The sequence below is a fragment of the Melozone crissalis genome, unplaced genomic scaffold (genome assembly GCF_028551555.1).
Source record: "Melozone crissalis strain CALT ecotype California unplaced genomic scaffold, PUWL_Pcris_2 ptg000008l_1, whole genome shotgun sequence".
Classification (NCBI taxonomy): Eukaryota; Metazoa; Chordata; class Aves; order Passeriformes; family Passerellidae; genus Melozone; species Melozone crissalis.
The window spans coordinates 15,851,339-15,868,264 of NW_026535786.1; the positions used below are offsets into that span (position 1 = coordinate 15,851,339).

Consider the following 16,926-nt stretch of genomic DNA (forward strand, 5'->3'; position numbering starts at 1 on the left):
CGCCGCCTGAGGCTGGCTGCGGGCGGGGCCAGCCCCAGCACCGCCCCGGCAGCGGGAGGGCTCGCCGGGAGGGAGCACCGCGATGGCGCCGTTGCTGCTGCTGCTCCTGCCGCTGCTGTCCGCGGCCGCCGCCGCCTACCTGTGCTGCGGGCGGCGGCACACGGGCAGCGCGGCCGCCGTGATGCACCACCGGGGGCCGCACCCGGCCGGGCCAACGGGCCCGCCCCGGGACATCGTGAGCACCGGGCCGGGCGGGGGGCGGCGGGCGCGGGGCGGCGGGGCCGGCGCTCACCTCACTTCTCGCCTTCTCTCCGCAGTGGGCTCCGAGGCTGTGCGGCGCCGGGCTGCGCCTCTTCGTCCATGTGGCTAATACGGTGAGTGCGGGCCGGCAGACGGGGCAGTGAAACCCGGGGCTGCGCGGGGAAAACCGGGCGGGGGGTCCGGAGGGAGCGGGGCTCGGCGGGGAGGTTGTGGCTCTCTGCGAGCTCTCGGGTTCTCCCGGCCCCACAGGTGTGATGCCGCGGGCACTGAGAGCGCCGGCCTCTGGCTGAGGGGGTCCTGTCTGTCTTCGGGTGTGGAGAGCTTTGGAGTTGACATCAAACTCGAAATAGAACTGCCAGCAGCTTTCCTTGGGCCTTAAAGGGCTCGGGTCCCTCAGCAGCCCTGTGAGGGGGGTTCCGGCAGGGTGCTGAGGCAGCTGTGCCGCCGGGGCTCCCCTCGGCTGGGCTCTGGCGTGTTTGGAGCCTGCGGGCCGATCCCGCTGTGGCACTGGGACCGCTCGGTGTCGAGGTACAGAGGGACAAAAGCCTCTATCCCCTGCACTGCCTACCTCGCACCTGCTTCTGCTGGAGCAGCTGGGTCTGATTGCTGCTGCTGCTGTTGCCTGGCCTTTCCTTTTGAGCGAAGTAGGCACAAAAGTTTCTTTTCAGCCGTGTCGCCTGTTACAAAGCTTGGTGTCCGGCTGGGCCTGGAATGAAACAGTTTGATGGGCTGTGTTTATTTGCGAGAATTCCTTAGGAGTGGCTTTCTGTCAAGATGTAACAACCAGAGTACTTTGTTATCTTTTGCTTTATGGCTGCTTCTGGTGCATGGCGAAGGGCTGCTTTCCTTTCCCGGTACCTCCCTTGGAAGGGGGATGTGAGATTCTCAATCTCCTATGGGACTGTGCTATGTTAGATTTGATGTAGATTAGGAGCTGTGTGTTTTCAAAAAGGTGCTGTAATTCTTATGCAATGTGTGAGGTAACATGCTGCTTTGTGGGGCTGGCAGTGTGAGTCTTGCCTCAGACTTGTACTGTATTTGTACATCTCACAACGTATTTCTGAAGTCCATTGTTAAGGTATTAAGACAGGCCAGAACAAGGCTGGTCTCATTGGGACCGTTGATGCTGCTACTCTTGGAGCCAGGGTATTGAAAGACTATTTTCTGCTGTCTGCTACCACACAGTCTCTAAATTTCTCACACTTTTCCAAGCTGACTCATGTTACTGTGGGAGCTGGTTGAGAGATGGGCAAGGTCCTAGTAGTATATAAAATAATAAGCTCCTGCCTTATCCAGTGTTTGCATAATCTGTGGAACATGAAGGAAATAACAGATGGGAGTTATATAGATGCTTCTTAACAGTGTTGCAGCTGCAGATGCAGGCTTTCTGTGTGAGTCGGGGAAAGACAAAGGCAGAAGAATCAGAAGAATACTCTTTTTAAAATTATATAAATATGAAATGTGGGGGGAAAGCATTTCAGGCCATTTTTGTGGTGTAAAGTACAAGTGTTTGTTCTGTTTGTTTACTGCATAGTATTGTATGCTCTCTAGGGTGCTCTGAGCCTGCAGCAATCGTGAGCATATTCAGCATTCCTTGTCTAGTGAAAGAAGGTGTTCAGATCAAAGTTGCTGCAAACCAACATTTTTGCTTGCTTTTTTCTTAGGCTTTTGGGCAGATCTGCTTACTGCCGTTCTTCATGAGGTAAGCATGGGGACTTTTCTCCTGCTCTGGGTTTCTTTTATTTCTTGTTTTAGGTTTAAGGTACTTGCATTGCACACTGCTTGTATTTATTAAAAAGAAAGCTGCATAATTTGATTGGAGAATAAGATTACTTCATAGTTGTTTGCTAGATTTTTTTTTTAGCTACTGTCATTTAAGTGGCTCTCTACAAGAAGAAATTAACCTTTTTCACACTCGTGCAGGTGCATAGAAACTGTATTCGCCAGCTTTTCTTTCTGCTTTTTGTTTGCCTTTATGTCTCTTTGTCTTTGCTCTTTTGTTAAAGGACAATCTTTTTTTCAAAGCCGGTGGCTGTGCAAATATGCTGTTCTTATCACTGATAGGGTTGAAAGAATAGTAGCAGTGGGGAAGTGAGGCCAGACATAAAGTTCAGAGGTTTTGGTAAGTTCTTTTTAATGATGTCCTCTATTTTAGGTCAGCCTTTCTTCTTTCTCTCATATGTGTTTTTGTTCAGAAACTGATTTCAAGAATACTTGGCACAAGGAGTAAGAGGACACTTGGGTAAGGGGTTCAGGAACCTCTTCGTGCTTTTTTCATATAGTTTGCTCATGATTTGAAGGGTCATCTGTGCAGATCCCAGGACACTGAAAACTGTGTCACCCCTGAATTTGACTTGGGGTGTGCGCTTTTTGAGCAAATCAAACCCAGGCAAGTGTCACTGCTGTTAAACTGCAGATCATTCCTGGATATCTGTGACAGGGTTTTGATCTCCTTGCTTTGTGTGGTCCAAGCTATGGATTTATGCTGCAATCTCCATTGTATTTGATTGCAAACAAACTATGTTCAAGCAGATCGTGGAAAAGTCTGAAGAGGTGCTTGTTTTAACAGGATTAGTGGTTGAATGTATGGCTTACACTACATTCTCCTTTTATTTTCCTCTCCACTCCTGTCTTGTTTGGTCTGTGAATGAGAGGTCTAATTAAAGGGAATCAAGAACTTCCACCATTTCTTTCCCAGCTCGAGTTTACAGAGGCTGGCCTTATTTTAAGGGGTAGGAGGCTTTGTTAGGCAGAATAGATTTGATGCTGCCTTTAGGAAATATGTGAATATGTAAGAGAGATTAGCTTGTAACTGTTGCAACTCCCTGCTGTGAAAGCAGACTGCTAAGACAAAATGTTCTTGGGTAAAGGTTCCTTCTAACAGTCTGAAAAATTAGTCATAGTTGAGGTTGAAAACTCCAGCAGTGACTCTGTCTTGTTCAGAATGAACAACTTCTCGCTTATGCGTTCCCTTGACATTCACGAAGATCCCACGTTTATCCCGGAGGTTGCTGCGGGGGTTACAGAAGACAAGTCTGAGGCTGAAAGCCCTTCAGATGTTATCAAGCAGCTGACAGATGCAAGGTCAGTATGTGATGTGTAAGAGAGAAGTGGAAGAATACACGTGCTGGCACTGTTATGTTAGTGGGAAGCTGTCATTGTCAGCAATTTAGATTGAATTCTTGTTTCCATGCCCAGCCACTTGACAAAACAAATAGTGCTGTCAGTCATCTTGCCTTTTGTAATTTACAAATCACCAGTAATTACAAGCAATGTGAAAGGGAAAAGTCTGCCTACTGGGGAGAGACCAAATTCTGCCCTTACCAGGGCTCTGGTTGCACTGTTAGAGCAGGTACACTTAGTGTTTGGCTAGTCAGTAAGCAGACTCCTCTAAGTGGCTTTATAGGAGTGCTATTTCTAGCCTGCAGAGAATCTCAAAGAACACCAGGTCTGCTTGGAGGAGGGGAGGAACACAGGTTCTAAAAAAAATTATGCATAAGAAATTAGCTTTGTTAGTGATGAGAAATGGTCTACTGCTTATGTGCTAGAGCCATTGATTTGGTGTTGAGGCAGTTTGCTTGTGTGTATCCTTGTGTGAGCTGCAAGGTGCCTTTTCCCACTCCTGCACAACACACCCATATGTGCTAGTGGCTGTCTCTGGATTGAACTTTTGACAGAGTAGATTCACAAGTATATTCTATCTAGGCTATAATGTTGTAGTGGTGAGTAGCAAATGTAAATCTGGAATACATTTTGAACAGTTTAATAACTGCTGTATTCAGTAGGAGTATGAAGAAACCAGAACATACTTAATAGTATTTGCAAGCGACCACAACATCTGGGAAATGATTGGCATCTGACTCCAAGGCTTCAGAATGCTGAAAACTTGCTTTATTAAAACTATATTATATTACATTACATCTATATTAAAGATATACATACTATACTATATCATACTTCTAACTGCTACTGAAAAACTTGTAACTGTCTCCAGACTGACAGTCCACACAGCTTGGACCTGATAGGCTAATTAGCATAAACAATTCCACCAGAATCCAATTACCAAATTCCTTCAGGTAAACAACCTTCCCAACACATTCCACATGTGCAAAATACCAGGAGCAGCAGGCAGAGATAAGAATTGTTTTTTCTTCCTCTGAGGCTCCTCGCTGCGATTCCCAGGAAATATCCTTGGGAAGTTGTGCCTGCTTGCTCTCTATAAGAGAGCTGCAGCTACACCTGCACCAGGCAGAACTGGTCCCTGTGGCATCCCTAGTGTGCCTGTTGTCTGGCTTGTGTGCAAGGAGTCTGACAGAGTGTGAGCTGCAATGCAGGGGCTGGCAATCCACATGGTTTGCTGTGAGTGATGCCCAAATCTGCATCAGACAGTGATGCTGAAATGTACAGGTCTGAACAAACTGGGCTGTGGTAACTCACAGTTGCACCTTTTAACCCTTTCTTTTGCAGGTCTGATTCTGCTAGGAGCGGGTTTAGCTTCAAAGGGATCAAAGACTACCTGGAATGCTACCGGTAGGTGAAGTTATGGTCTGGAAACAACCTGTCCCGCATGTTCCTCTGCTGTGGGCTGCCACTGTTCCACAGGCTCTCAGGCATCTCTTTGTTAGCATTGTCCTTGAGGTGCCATTGTCTATCACCACTTCGTGATGTTCTTCCCCTGTAGTAGAATAACAAAGGAAAGTCAGCTGGGAGAGCTGGCACAACCTTACAAGGCCCGCAAGGATATTTAAATGCCATTTTCTTTGGCTTATTGTCAGTCTTGTCTGAGAGAGATTTCTACATATCTTGTTTTCTCAAACATGAGTGGGAAGTAGATGAAGGTTGATCTGGATTATGCAAGTTGTGCATACTGTGGGTCTCTGATGAATCCCTTGGTTCCCCAGCTCCTTGTGCTTCTCTGAGCATGACACCTGCTTTCACCCAGTAGACATGTCCAGCTTGGAAAGAGCTGAAAACACCCTCCTGACTCTGGGGCTCCATGAGCTGTTGGCTGCCTGGTAATCCTCGTTGCCTCTGGGTCATGTGCCAGAAGTGGAGCCCTTGAAAAAATATTCTTGCACCCTAGAACTTGTTTCTCAAGGGCCACCTCTGCCTGCAGGCTGTGGCATTGGAGCAGAGGGCTGACACTGCAGTCTGGTGTTACAGGTGCATCTTGGCCACAAGGCTTTTGTGTCAGCCAGAGATGGTGTGTTTGTGGTGTCACACAGCCTTTGCCACGAGGGAGGGAAGGTTTATTAAAGGTGGGTTATGACAGTACTGCTGGCAGCCCCTTCTCTTTAATGAGAGGCCTGCATAAAGGGGTGTGACCTCTTGGTCTTAGCTCAACATACTGGGAGTTTCATAGCTTCCAAGCTTTCAGGAGCTTGAGGACTCTTAAGTATACCTGTCAGCTGTTTCTCTCTGTTTATCTGTCTGGTGGTTCAGGAGCATTTGGGTAACTCTCCTAGCTTTTGCCTCTCTTCTAAAGAGCATTCTGTGTAGGCAAATTCTCCCCTTAAGGAAAAGAATTTCCTGTCTTGATGGTGACAACAGTGTTCAGATCATCACCACACAGAGATTCTTACCTGATTCTTGCTTAAAGCTGTGACAGCTGCCATCTTGCTGCATGGGAGACGAATCCTGTGAGGGAAAGTCTTGTAACAAAGTTTCAACTTCTCCTGTCCTGTAGGAGTGGGAAGCTGACACCAACCCAGGTAGCCAAGAACATCATTGCCATGTTGGAGGACTGTGACAAATCCACGCCACCGCTCAGAGCCATAGTGCAGTGGGACCAGGAGCAAATAATGCTGGTAATGTCTCCTTCTGGTAGGAAAGGGGCCTCTGCCACCCCAAACATCCATTAGAAGGGCCAATATGCACAGAAAAATAGGTACATTTTTCCTTACTCTCTATGTAGAGGACTACAAACAAGTTTGCTTTCCTTCCTGTCAAGAGAGGTAGCATTAAAGCAATCTGTTTCCTGCTGGATGACTGTTTCTAATAGGACTTCTGTGCTTATGTGGCATCCATTAGTGTAGATGGTTCCAAGTTGTAGCTTCCCACCAGCATATGGTGGAAGAAGGAAACTTTGATAGACTGGCCAAGAAAGCCATTTTTTATATCCATTCCAATACTGATGATGACCTTCAGCTCAGCTAAATATATATATAGCATATGCTTTATGCTTTTTCTTTTTCTCTGTGCAGATGGCTGAGGCCTCCACTACTCGTTACAGGACTAAGTGTACCCTGTCTTGTCTGGATGGCATCCCAGTGTGCCTGAAAGAAGAGTTCAAAGTGGTGAGTTTCCTTGTCTAGCTGCCAGCTCCTGCTGCAGGTGGTTAACCTGGACAACTCACTGTGACAAGGTTTTGAGACCAGCTTCTCAGCAGAAGCCTGAGAATATGTTTGTAATGTGGGGTTGTGTGTGGGTTTGTAGTGAGTAGGATTAACAAATTTTGCAAGGTGAAAAGAGATGTTGCATACAGCAGACGTGCTCCATATCTTGTGCTGATCTTTTTAATCCACAGGGAGTAGAGGGTGGGTGTGGGAAACAGTCTTATGATGAAATGAGAATGTATAAAAGCATCTGTACAGTGGGTGTAACTGTCTGTATTTCTCAGGCACTGATTCTGCTCTACTGGCAAAAAATCTCTCTCACCTTAAAATATATATGCCAGAAATACACAAGTTCCTTTAAAAATTCCTACTGACAAAGATTTTTACCTGTGGCCTAACAAGAGCTAACAGTAAATACTTGTGGCAGTGCCATCAGGCTGTTGTAGGCTCTGCAGAGACCTACCCCTGTGGTGGGAGTCCTGTTTATGTACAGATTCTTCTGTTGCTGCCTCAAACTAGAGTACTTAGCATATCCTGAAAATAGCCCATCTGTTATTTTGGCATTCAGCTAATCTTGATGCCAGGCTTCAGAGCCTGCAGATCTGAAATGTTGTAGCTCTGTCCATTGACAGATGGAACACAGAGCTGTGTGCCATGAGGCCAAGGTGATCTTCAGCCTCTGGGCATGGCAGCTGCATTGCTGCAAGGAGGCAGCCTTTGATCATCTACATGTTTCTGCTCTTCTGTATCACGGTGTGAAAAGGACTTCTCTGCATGGGAGAAGGACCAAATATTGAAGGGTCAAGTCCTGACAGACACCAACACAGCACAAGTTGAAGAGCGGTGCTCCCTAGCTCTTGCTTACCTCCTTGTCCTAATGTCTGGGATCTGTTGTGATGTTGAAGCGTGCATGTGCTCCTTTGCCAGGGCTTTAGAATGAATAATTGAGTGTCTTCTTGCTAAGGTACCTTACCATCACCGAGTGGGAACAGTGTATCTTGGGACACAGCCAGAAACAGAAGATGCTACAGTGGCCAGGAAGCTGCGAGAGGCTGGGGCTATCATTATTGGGGTCTCAAACATGCATGAACTAGGGACTGGAACAACCGGATGCAACCCTAATAGGTAAAAATCCCTGTCTTCTCTCTTCTCCCATTGTAGAAGTGTCCAGAACTCACAGAGAAGGCTACAAAAATAAGCATGACCAAACCCTGAGGGTATGAAAACCCAGTACTGTACATTTGAGGGTTAGAGTAGCTGTGGAAGCCTGAAGGCTCCTAAAACCAAAGGAAGGAGAGGCCCCAAGTGTTACCTGCTGAGTAAGGTACTTGTCAGGCCTTACAGGCCTGGAGGTGTGAATGTTTATAGTATGAGTGGTACACAAAAGCTGTGACAGAAAACAAATACTCATATAATACTCAGCCTCAGTGGTGGCTGAAGGCTTAGAACATTGAGAGAAAGGTACAGTCGTCTCAGGAGGACAGTGGCTTTACTTCCTAGCTAAAACAGGTTCACTGAATTTGCTTTACTGTGGTGAATTCTCCAGCTATAGCCAAGCTGGGAGCTCAGCTCCAGAGCAGTAGTGCTCACAGCCTTGATGAGCCTTGTGTAGGGGCACACTTGGTGCATGTGCAGCTGGGTGGAACAAGGGCTCCCCCTCTGCTGCAGCAGCGTGCCAGCATTTTCAGCATTTCCTCACCGTGGGAGGGCAGCTGGATACCCAGTGGCTTGGCAGGGCTCTGCTGGCTGGGGCTGTGGTCAGGCTGGAGATGTGGGGAGCTGCTGCTCGGGGATAAAGGGCAGAGCTGACTTACTTGTCTGTGAGGGTTGCTGGCCACCAACTGCTCCACCTTTTGGAATTGCATCATGCACTGTGGCAGGCAGTAATGGCATGGTGCCATTGCCAAGAGAAGAGCTGAAGTAGCGTTTTTTCTCTTGCTTTGGGCCTCTTTTAAGTGGGCTGCTTATGCTCACAGGAGATTGGACTCTGAGGCAGAAGTCTTTTATGCATCCTGTTTTCTAGGGACAGGCACTTTCTGAGATTAAATGATGTCTCTTTACCAAGAGATCAGAATCCCTGAGCTGTGTTTCTGGATCTTTTCCTGCCCTATAGTGCACACAGTCCACCTAGGAAAAGGTTAAACAATCTTTGTCTGCTTCAGGTACCACAAGATCCCTAGGAATCCCTACAATCCTAACCACTTCACAGGTGGGAGCTCCAGTGGGTCAGCAGCAGCTGTAGCAGCAGGTAGGTGGTCCTAAGTGGAGTTGGTGGGAGGAAGGTCCTGAGCCAGAGTACCTCAGGCATTTAGTTTTTATGGGGGGTTTGGGTTTAGCAGCTGGAGGGAACTTATAGCTGAACAGAGAGCTCTGTGTGCTGTCTTGGATACAGCTGCTGGTAGAATGGACAGGGCAACATGTTGTGTCTCTGATCACAGGCCAATGTGTGGGTTTTTTGTAGGTCTCTGCCCCGTGGCTATTGGCACAGATGGAGGAGGCTCTGTGAGGATTCCTGCTTCGTTCTGTGGTGTGGTGGGGCTGAAAGGTAGAGCCCTTTAATCATGGAGGGGTGTGTGTTTGTCTTGTTTTCTGTTCCAGATAGAATGCCACAAACAAGTCAGACACTTATTAATTCCTGTGGAGTGAAATTTGACCAGAGAAACTCTGAAATATAACACCCTGAGAGTCATGAGGGTTGGCATGGCAGCATGGAAGTGTTTTCTACTCTCTGTTGAACACATGTTCAAAAAACCTAACTTACTTACGTCAAGTACTAAACAAAATATGCATGCTGCTCTTCCTTTCTACCCTTTCCTTTCTGTCTTTCATCCAAGACCAGATACTCAGCCATTACTTTCTTTCCATCCTTCACATGTGGTCAACTTGACAAATCTTGATTCATCTGAGGAAGATGATGATAATAAAATGCAAGTGGTCAGAAAGGTGATAGGAGTACTTGCAGAATACAGCTGGTGTTAGGCATGAAGTCTCACCAGTGAAGTGGGTGAGACCTCCCATGGGGTGCTGTCTCCTGCTGTTGATAATCCTGCTTCTGCCTCCCCATCCTCCACACCACAAATGCTGCTTCTGCATATTTAAATACAACTATTCCAAAATGTCCCTGCACATATTTCCCTTCAACTAAATGATTTTTTTGGGGGGAAACCAGTTTCACTACTCACATGTTTCACTGATGAGACAGATTGGGGTCAGCAGAACAGGGTACTGAGGGATGAGAGACAGGCTCTGAAACAGCAGACATAAAAGTGACTGGCAGGGGTTTGCTGTTTACCCTGGGTGCACCAGGGCCATGTAGGTGGCTCTTCCCAGTGGCTGCTGATACCCAGCTAAGTCCCATTTCTTGTTCTCCAGGTACATTTGGGCGCATCAGTGGTCATGGCAGCTTGCCACTCTCCTACTCCACAGTCAGCGTAGGTAAGAGGACTTGTGCTCCACTTCAGGGACCTTGCTGTGTGCTGCTCTCTCTCACAGGGGAGGCAATCTCTGCCTAGAAAAGACGTGGGGAGGAAGGTACTATTTACCTCTTGTCACTTTTTTATTTATAACTGGTCTCTTTTACAGGCCCTATCTGTACATCAGTGGCAGATGCAGCCATTGTTTACAGTATCCTTGCTGAGCCAGATCTGCTCTATCCATATGGTAGGTGAGCCCTCTCCCTCCCTGAGCCCAGATGCTCTCCCTTCCTAGAGGCATCTTAGAATAAAAGGAGGAACTCTTCTTTGTTCTCTGCAGGACTAAAACAGCCCAAAGCAACCCTATCTGATATGTGTGCTCCTGACCTGAAAGGCTTAAAACTGGGAGTGGACTGGACGTTTTTTAAGGTGCCTGGTTTATCTCTTATCTTTCTGCTGCTTTGCAAAATAAGATTTTAAAGGAGCCCAGTGCATTCATTGTTCTCTTTCCTGTCATAATTAAAGCTTCTCATATTTAGTCCTGTAACTGGAAGATAATACAGCCTGTGTGAAAACATCAACATGGAGATATTTTTTTCTAGGGCAGAGTTTTGAGTAAGAGTCTGTTGGAGGCATGAGGAAAGGTCATGACTGCTGCTTATTCTATTGGAAGCAATGCTTCTGAACTGATAACAAAAGGCAGTTAGTTTAAAATCAAATGAGGAAAAGGAGTGTATCTACTCGGTGACAGTGCTGTAGCTGCTGAATGTTATTTCATGATTCCAGTGTAGAAATGGGGCTTGCAAGCTAGTGCTGCTTGAAAATTGTAATACAGCCCTACAAATGTACTCAGGATTTCTTCCTGAAGGCAAAAAAAAGACTCTTACTAGCTCTGGCACAGTGCAGATGAGGAATATTCTCTGCTCTGGAAAAAGTGACCTTTCCTTTTTATTAGGGGTGTGACCTGCAAGCCGTTCTCTTGCAGCATGTGACCTAAGTCCTATAGGACTGTGTTTCACTGCTGTTAGGGACAGGGACAAGGAGAGCACCATGAGGACTGAAGTCCTGGTGAGTGTGCTCACCAAGATGAGCAGTTACTAAAGTTCTTTCCTCTTATTCTTTAGGCATGTGATGCTGAAATCCTGTCTGCCTGTGAGAAAGGTAAAGAGGGAAAGTCTGTAACTCTCTTATTGTGCCAGATACTATGGTGTCACTTCGTGCTCCTCTTGTGTATGCATTAAATAGCTCTTGCCTGAGGTCCTTAAAGGCAGTTGCTTAAAGGAGTCTGCTGGATGAACAGCAGTAACTTTGTATTGGGGAAGCCCCCCTGACTGCTGAGGGTTAAAAAGCTCGGCAGTTGTAGGCCTGTCAGATTACAATAGAAGAATGCAGTCCAGTGTGCTCAGCCTCTGTGTGTATAAAGACAGATCTGTGCTTGGTAATACTTACTCTGCAAGCTTTAATGGTAAAAGACTTTTAAGGGAAGGCCTTGTTTCACAACATAATGCTCAGTAGTAATAGAGTACTGGGTCTTTGTGATATATCCAGTCCTCTGGTATTTCCTTGAAATCTGCCAAGTGGTGCCTCTAGGGTGCCTTTGTCAGAGTTTAGACTAAGCAAAATTGACCCTGGTGAGTACTTGGGGGTGGAGGAGAAAGCCTCTACAATGCCTGGTATAGTAGTTGCATTGGAGCTAAGTATTCAGGCTTTGCCTGGATTTTCTTCACCCTCCTTATTTCCACAAACAGTCCTACAGAGTTTTCTTAGGAGAGATGGATCCGTAAGCAAGCTTGGGTATTTATGAAGAAGCTGGGGTCACAGAAAGGAGAGGATTCTTTTCAGACTGCAAAAGATTCACTTTTCCCAAAGTCTTGGTGTTCAGCCTTGTTAAAATGCATCAAGATTTAGTGGCTCTGTATTGTTTACCTGGTCTCCTGAGTATTCCCTGATTCCTTTACCATTATGGTTCAGAAGAGGCTTTGAATGGGATCTCTTGATGCTAAATAATCACTTCATGCTGATAGAACACTGGTCATGTGAAGTGCTCAGGGAAACATTGTCAGTCTTTCTACTCTTTGGCTTGACTGGGAGGCTGGAGGCTAGAATTTGCCTGAAATAGAGCAGGTAAGTTAGGAACCTGTCTGCAGCCCCTGCCCTGTTGGAATACTGAGATGTAGTTAGGTTGAAAGCATTTCCCTAGGGGAAGCAGCTGCAGCTGTGCATGCCACACAGTTCACTGAAAATGCTTGCCCTGCAATGGCGTATGGGGTCTCTCACTCTGCAGGGGTTGGGGATTTGCAGCCTTTCTGTGAAGTCTGGAGAACTCAGGGATGCTGTCTGTGTTTTACCTGTCCTGTACACAGCGGTGAAGCACCTGCAGAGTTTGGGAGCCAGTGTGGTTGAAGTCTCTCTTCCAGAGATGGAGGAAGCCCGAGTGGCACATGTGATCTGCATTCTCAGTGAGATGAGGGACTTCCTGCAACCTGACTTCAATAAACATTTCCATGAAATGGTAAGTAGCAGCAGCTTGGAGCAGTGTCAGTAGTTGTTCTGACTGATACAGATCAAATATCATGTCAGTGAGAAACCTGAGGTGCTCCTGCTTCTTCGATGACAAACTATCTGTTGGAGAGCTACTGGTATAGAGGAGCAGACCTGGAAGAGAGCTCCTGGGCTGTCACAGTTCAGTTTTCTGCAAGCAGAGCCTTGATCAATTTTTTTCTATTTCAGAATTTGGAAACTCGGGCTAGCCTGGCCTTGGCTTGCCAGTTCACAGCTCTGGATTATATTAAGGTAAGGAACATACTGAAGTGAAGGCTGAAGGGAGGCACTTAGTGAAACTGTAAAGGTGGGGTAGGGGCTTCTCTTAGCCTTCCCATGTGCATGGGAAGATGTCACCCAGCTTTACTGTCCTCTGCTGTGAGAGCATGATGGATGGTAGGGCACCACAGAGGACATGCCACCTGTCCTGTACCCTGATTCCAAATTGTGGGAATGGTGTCTTCTTTTGCAAAGGCAGAGACGCTGATGGGCAGAGTCTGCTAGCATCAAACATGAATTTTGTGAGTCAAGAGGGCCCATCAGACAGTATTCTCTCTGCTTGCAGGCAAATCGACAGAGAACTCGGAGCATGAGATTTTTGCAAGAGATCTTCAGCACTGTGAACTGTATCCTTACACCAGGTATTGGCACTCTTGGCTGCAGAGACAGTCCTCAACAGCTGTGTGGTGCCTTTTAAGAGCAGTCACTTCATTAACTTCCCATCCTCAATTTTGAGAGTATGACTTTTGTGCACTTTGCTATGACTTGCATCCTTAGAGGATAATGCAGCCTGATTAGAGAGACCACTGTGTATTTCTAGACTTAGTGGTTATATCCATGGCACTGCATCAGGTTGCCCAGAGAGCATGCAGGATCTTCATCCCTGGGAATATTCAAAAGCTATTTGGACGTGGTCATGGGCACTCTGCACTTGCTGACCATTCCTGAGCCAGGTTAGACAAGATGACTTCCTGAAGTCCCTTTCAAGTTCAGTCATTTTGTGATTCCTCCACAGGTGTTCCTTGCACTGCTCCAAGAATTTATGAATCTGACCTCTTGACTGGGAGCAGCGATGTGACCTGCACAGTCCGGTGCATGAGGTAAGGAAAATGCTACTTGCACTACAGAAACAAATGTTTGGGAACAGCTGGCATAGAAACTCAGACTGGAAGGTGGGAGAGATTAATCATAGCTGCCTCTACCAAAAAAGGATGAATTTGCTGCTGTCCCCAGGAATATTGATGACAGCTTTTTCCCTCTAGGTTCATGCAGCTTGGTAACTTCACTGGGATTCCAGGTCTTGTGGTCCCCATTGGATATTCTACTGCTGGGCTCCCGATTAGCCTCCAGGTGAGTATTTGCTCTTTGTGAATGCTGAGGCACAAAATCCCCAGCTGACTTTGTCCTGAAGCATCACAGCCAGGTCTCTGCTGTTCCACACAGCTCACTTGAGGAGCTAGCAGTTACTGGAAGTAAAAGCTTTAATTTGAGGATGATTTGCCTCTCTCCTAAATGGCAGAGGTCTTTGGATATCTTTGAGAAAGATTTCTCTGTCTCCCTGTCGACTTGCATCAATACCCAGTATTCATCCCTACCCTTTCCTCTCTTATGTCTCATTTCTGTAACTTCTTTTAAATCCTTTCCCCTTGAAACAAGTCTCATGTAAAGGAAAGATCTATGTCTTGCAATTGAAAGTCACACAGCTGCCTTTATCCCAAATACAGTGATGCCATACTTACTGGGGTAAAAGGAGAAAACATCTTTTGAGGATGTTGAGGTGGGGGGAAATTGTTTCCCTGGTTTTCAAGAGCATCTGTATGATGCTACTTTTTTGCATTCATCCTTCTCCTTCTGCCTCTCTTCTTCTCCCAGGTCATGGCAAAATGGTGGGATGAAGCTGTTCTTCTGAGGATTGGCCTAAAGCTAGAGCAGTTCCGTGACCAGACCAAAAAACCATCCATTTATTATGACATCCTGGCGTGATGGAGCAACCAAGATGGGGAGCAAGTCTGGTTTTTTCCTAGTCTGACCTGACCAAGTATTAGAGTGAACTTGTTTTCAGTGATCATCAGAATAAGGCATAGTAGCAGGCCCATCTGAGGAATGGGGACAAACCACTGATCTAATCAGACACTGAGGCTGAGCAGACATAATTTCTGCTCCCTGCTTGGTGGATGGTCCAGATTACACTATGGAGATTAACTGTGCTAGCTAGTTGGGGTTTTGCCAACAGGGGAAGCTGCAACTATCTTCTACAATTTCTTCCCATGTAGGAGTCCTGTGTATGGGTGGAAGGCAGTTGCATCTGCAGGACCGCATGCAGGCAGCTCATACTACTGTACATGGCAAGGTAGAACCTTAACCTTCTCATGGTACTCCTCCTCTTCCAGTACAGAACCAAGGTACTGTTTCTGAAGGGGAAAGGCAGCAAACACTGCCTAGCACCTTGGAATGAGGAGGATCTTAACCCACCTGCACTTAGGCAGTGTTTGTTTTGGCCCTGTACTCAGGCACTGGGTACAAAAACCCAGCAAACCATAAAGCCTGTAGCTAAGGAGGTGCTGCCAACAGTGCAAGGTCAGCCCAACGGCTGCACACTGTCTGGGAGTGCTCACTGCCCCAGAGTCCTGCCTCTCTTAAAGCCTGGCATGCAAGGGAAGGAAAAGCCACACCATGAACCCTCCCTGACTCTACCCTAAAGCCCTGGTGCAGTGTTTTGGCTTTCTTTTCACATCTCCATTTCCCAAGCTAAGCCTTGAAGAGCCTCTTTTCCCCTGCTGGTTGCTTATATATAAGCCTACTATCAAATGGAAGAAAGCACTGGATTATGCTATGAAATACTGTTCAAGGGGTGCTGAGCCAGCTATTAGGAACAGGTGGAATTTCTAGGAAATGCTACTGAGCTACTGCAAAATTAAAGCTGGATGCAAGAAAGGTGTTGCACAAAGAGCAAAAGAGCATATGCAGCAAAGAGCCTGCTCTAGATAAGAAGCCAACCTTCTCTTATCTTTGAATTACTTCCTAAAGTAATCAAAGTAGACATGGACTACTACCTACAGTATGACATGGCTGTAAGCCACCATGTTGTTTTATTGAAAGGCTCCAAACTGTAAATTCCCTAGTACCTTTGTCCTGCCAGCAACATTAGGGCCATATGAAAGAAGAGACTTAGGAGTAACTAAACCTAAGCATTTGTGTTCATTTTGGGGTGAATGCTCAGAGGCATCTCCTGTTGTCTACCTTATCAGGCATCCTGGGATTGTGATCAGGCTGCTGGAGCAGCTGTCCTACAAACAGCAGAGATCACTGTATTGTTATGTAGCTTGGAAGGAAAGAAGAAACAAAGTAGTTGCAGTTTCTCCCAAACTCAGTACTGTTTTGGGATTTCTTTTTCCCATACCTACATACTTCTTAACCAGAGCTAGCACTTTACTAATGGCTGAAGTTGTCAGATGGCATCTGAATCCAAGCACATTGCATTGCTGTCCCCTGCTTAATTACCTGAGTTAAAACATCAACTCCCACCATCAGCTATCACCAGCATGCACAGTTAATTGTATGGCTGATAATGCTTTTTATCTTGAATGGGATACTGCCACAACTGTTTTTTCACTGGAGTCTAGTATAGCTCAGCTTTAGGAAGAACAGTCTCAAAGCAAGGTATTTCCTATATTATTAATGATAAGTTATTAACACTACCAACATAAATTAAATTGAAACTGATGAAATGTACTGCTTAGCAATAAGGGAGTTGGTAAGTTTCACAAGAATAAATTTCAGCTAGGAACATTTCTGCTTGAAGGAAATAACTGAATTTTTCCTAATACAATGGTATTACTCAAGGAATTAAGAGATGAGTGTCTAAAATATTCAGTTATGATCCTGCTAGATAAACCTATTGATTTCAAATCCCTTCCTAAATGCCACACTACCGTAAAATTCTAATTTCAATATTTAGTTCATTCTGTGGGCATGGTGAGGGAGCTCAGGTTGCTCGGAGGAGAGAGGCTAAAGTAAACAGTTTTTAAAAATACCTGCATCCTCCTAACAGTGGGAAGAAGAAAGAACTGAGTTTTTACTGGCTGACAGTAACACTGCTTCCTCCCTTTGCCTAAACATGTTTCATCAATGCACATTTCCAGTGCAAGAATTTCCTAGGTCTGAGGTCACTAAAATAAACTTTACTCATCCTGGTGAAAGGCCCCTGTGTTTCCTTTTTTCCCCTGCCTGTTTATCCAAATTCTACAGCAGACCAGTTCCTAGTTACCAGCAGTTGTGTGAGCAAAGCAGACACAGTGACCACACACACAATCCTGTTGCTTCACATAGATATATGTATGGGTATAGATATACTGTATATACACATGGATTTTTTT

General features: G+C 46.1%; 1 protein-coding gene across 1 annotated transcript; it reads left to right on the forward strand.

The window, feature by feature from the left end:
- The first annotated feature begins 82 nt into the window (after positions 1–82).
- On the forward strand, positions 83–16,749 carry LOC128933079 (uncharacterized). Its single transcript, XM_054269947.1, has 20 exons — positions 83–235; positions 318–374; positions 1,926–1,963; positions 3,205–3,345; positions 4,729–4,791; positions 5,948–6,068; positions 6,465–6,557; positions 7,561–7,721; positions 8,759–8,844; positions 9,058–9,141; positions 9,969–10,031; positions 10,179–10,256; positions 10,350–10,438; positions 11,134–11,170; positions 12,373–12,521; positions 12,740–12,802; positions 13,116–13,191; positions 13,566–13,650; positions 13,813–13,900; positions 14,423–16,749. The coding sequence occupies exons 1-20, from the start codon at positions 83–85 to the stop codon at positions 14,531–14,533; spliced, it is 1,836 nt and encodes a 611-aa protein (XP_054125922.1). The 3' UTR covers positions 14,534–16,749.
- The last annotated feature ends 177 nt before the right edge of the window (positions 16,750–16,926 follow it).

Excerpts from the sequence above, each read along its gene's own strand:
- LOC128933079 (XM_054269947.1), top strand. The coding sequence starts at position 83 with ATGGCGCCGTTGCTGCTGCTGCTCCTGCCGCTGCTGTCCGCGGCCGCC. Across the intron at positions 10,257-10,349 it reads AGATCTGCTCTATCCATATG|GACTAAAACAGCCCAAAGCA; the intron begins GTAGGTGAGCCC and ends TGTTCTCTGCAG. Across the intron at positions 13,651-13,812 it reads TGCACAGTCCGGTGCATGAG|GTTCATGCAGCTTGGTAACT; the intron begins GTAAGGAAAATG and ends TTTTCCCTCTAG.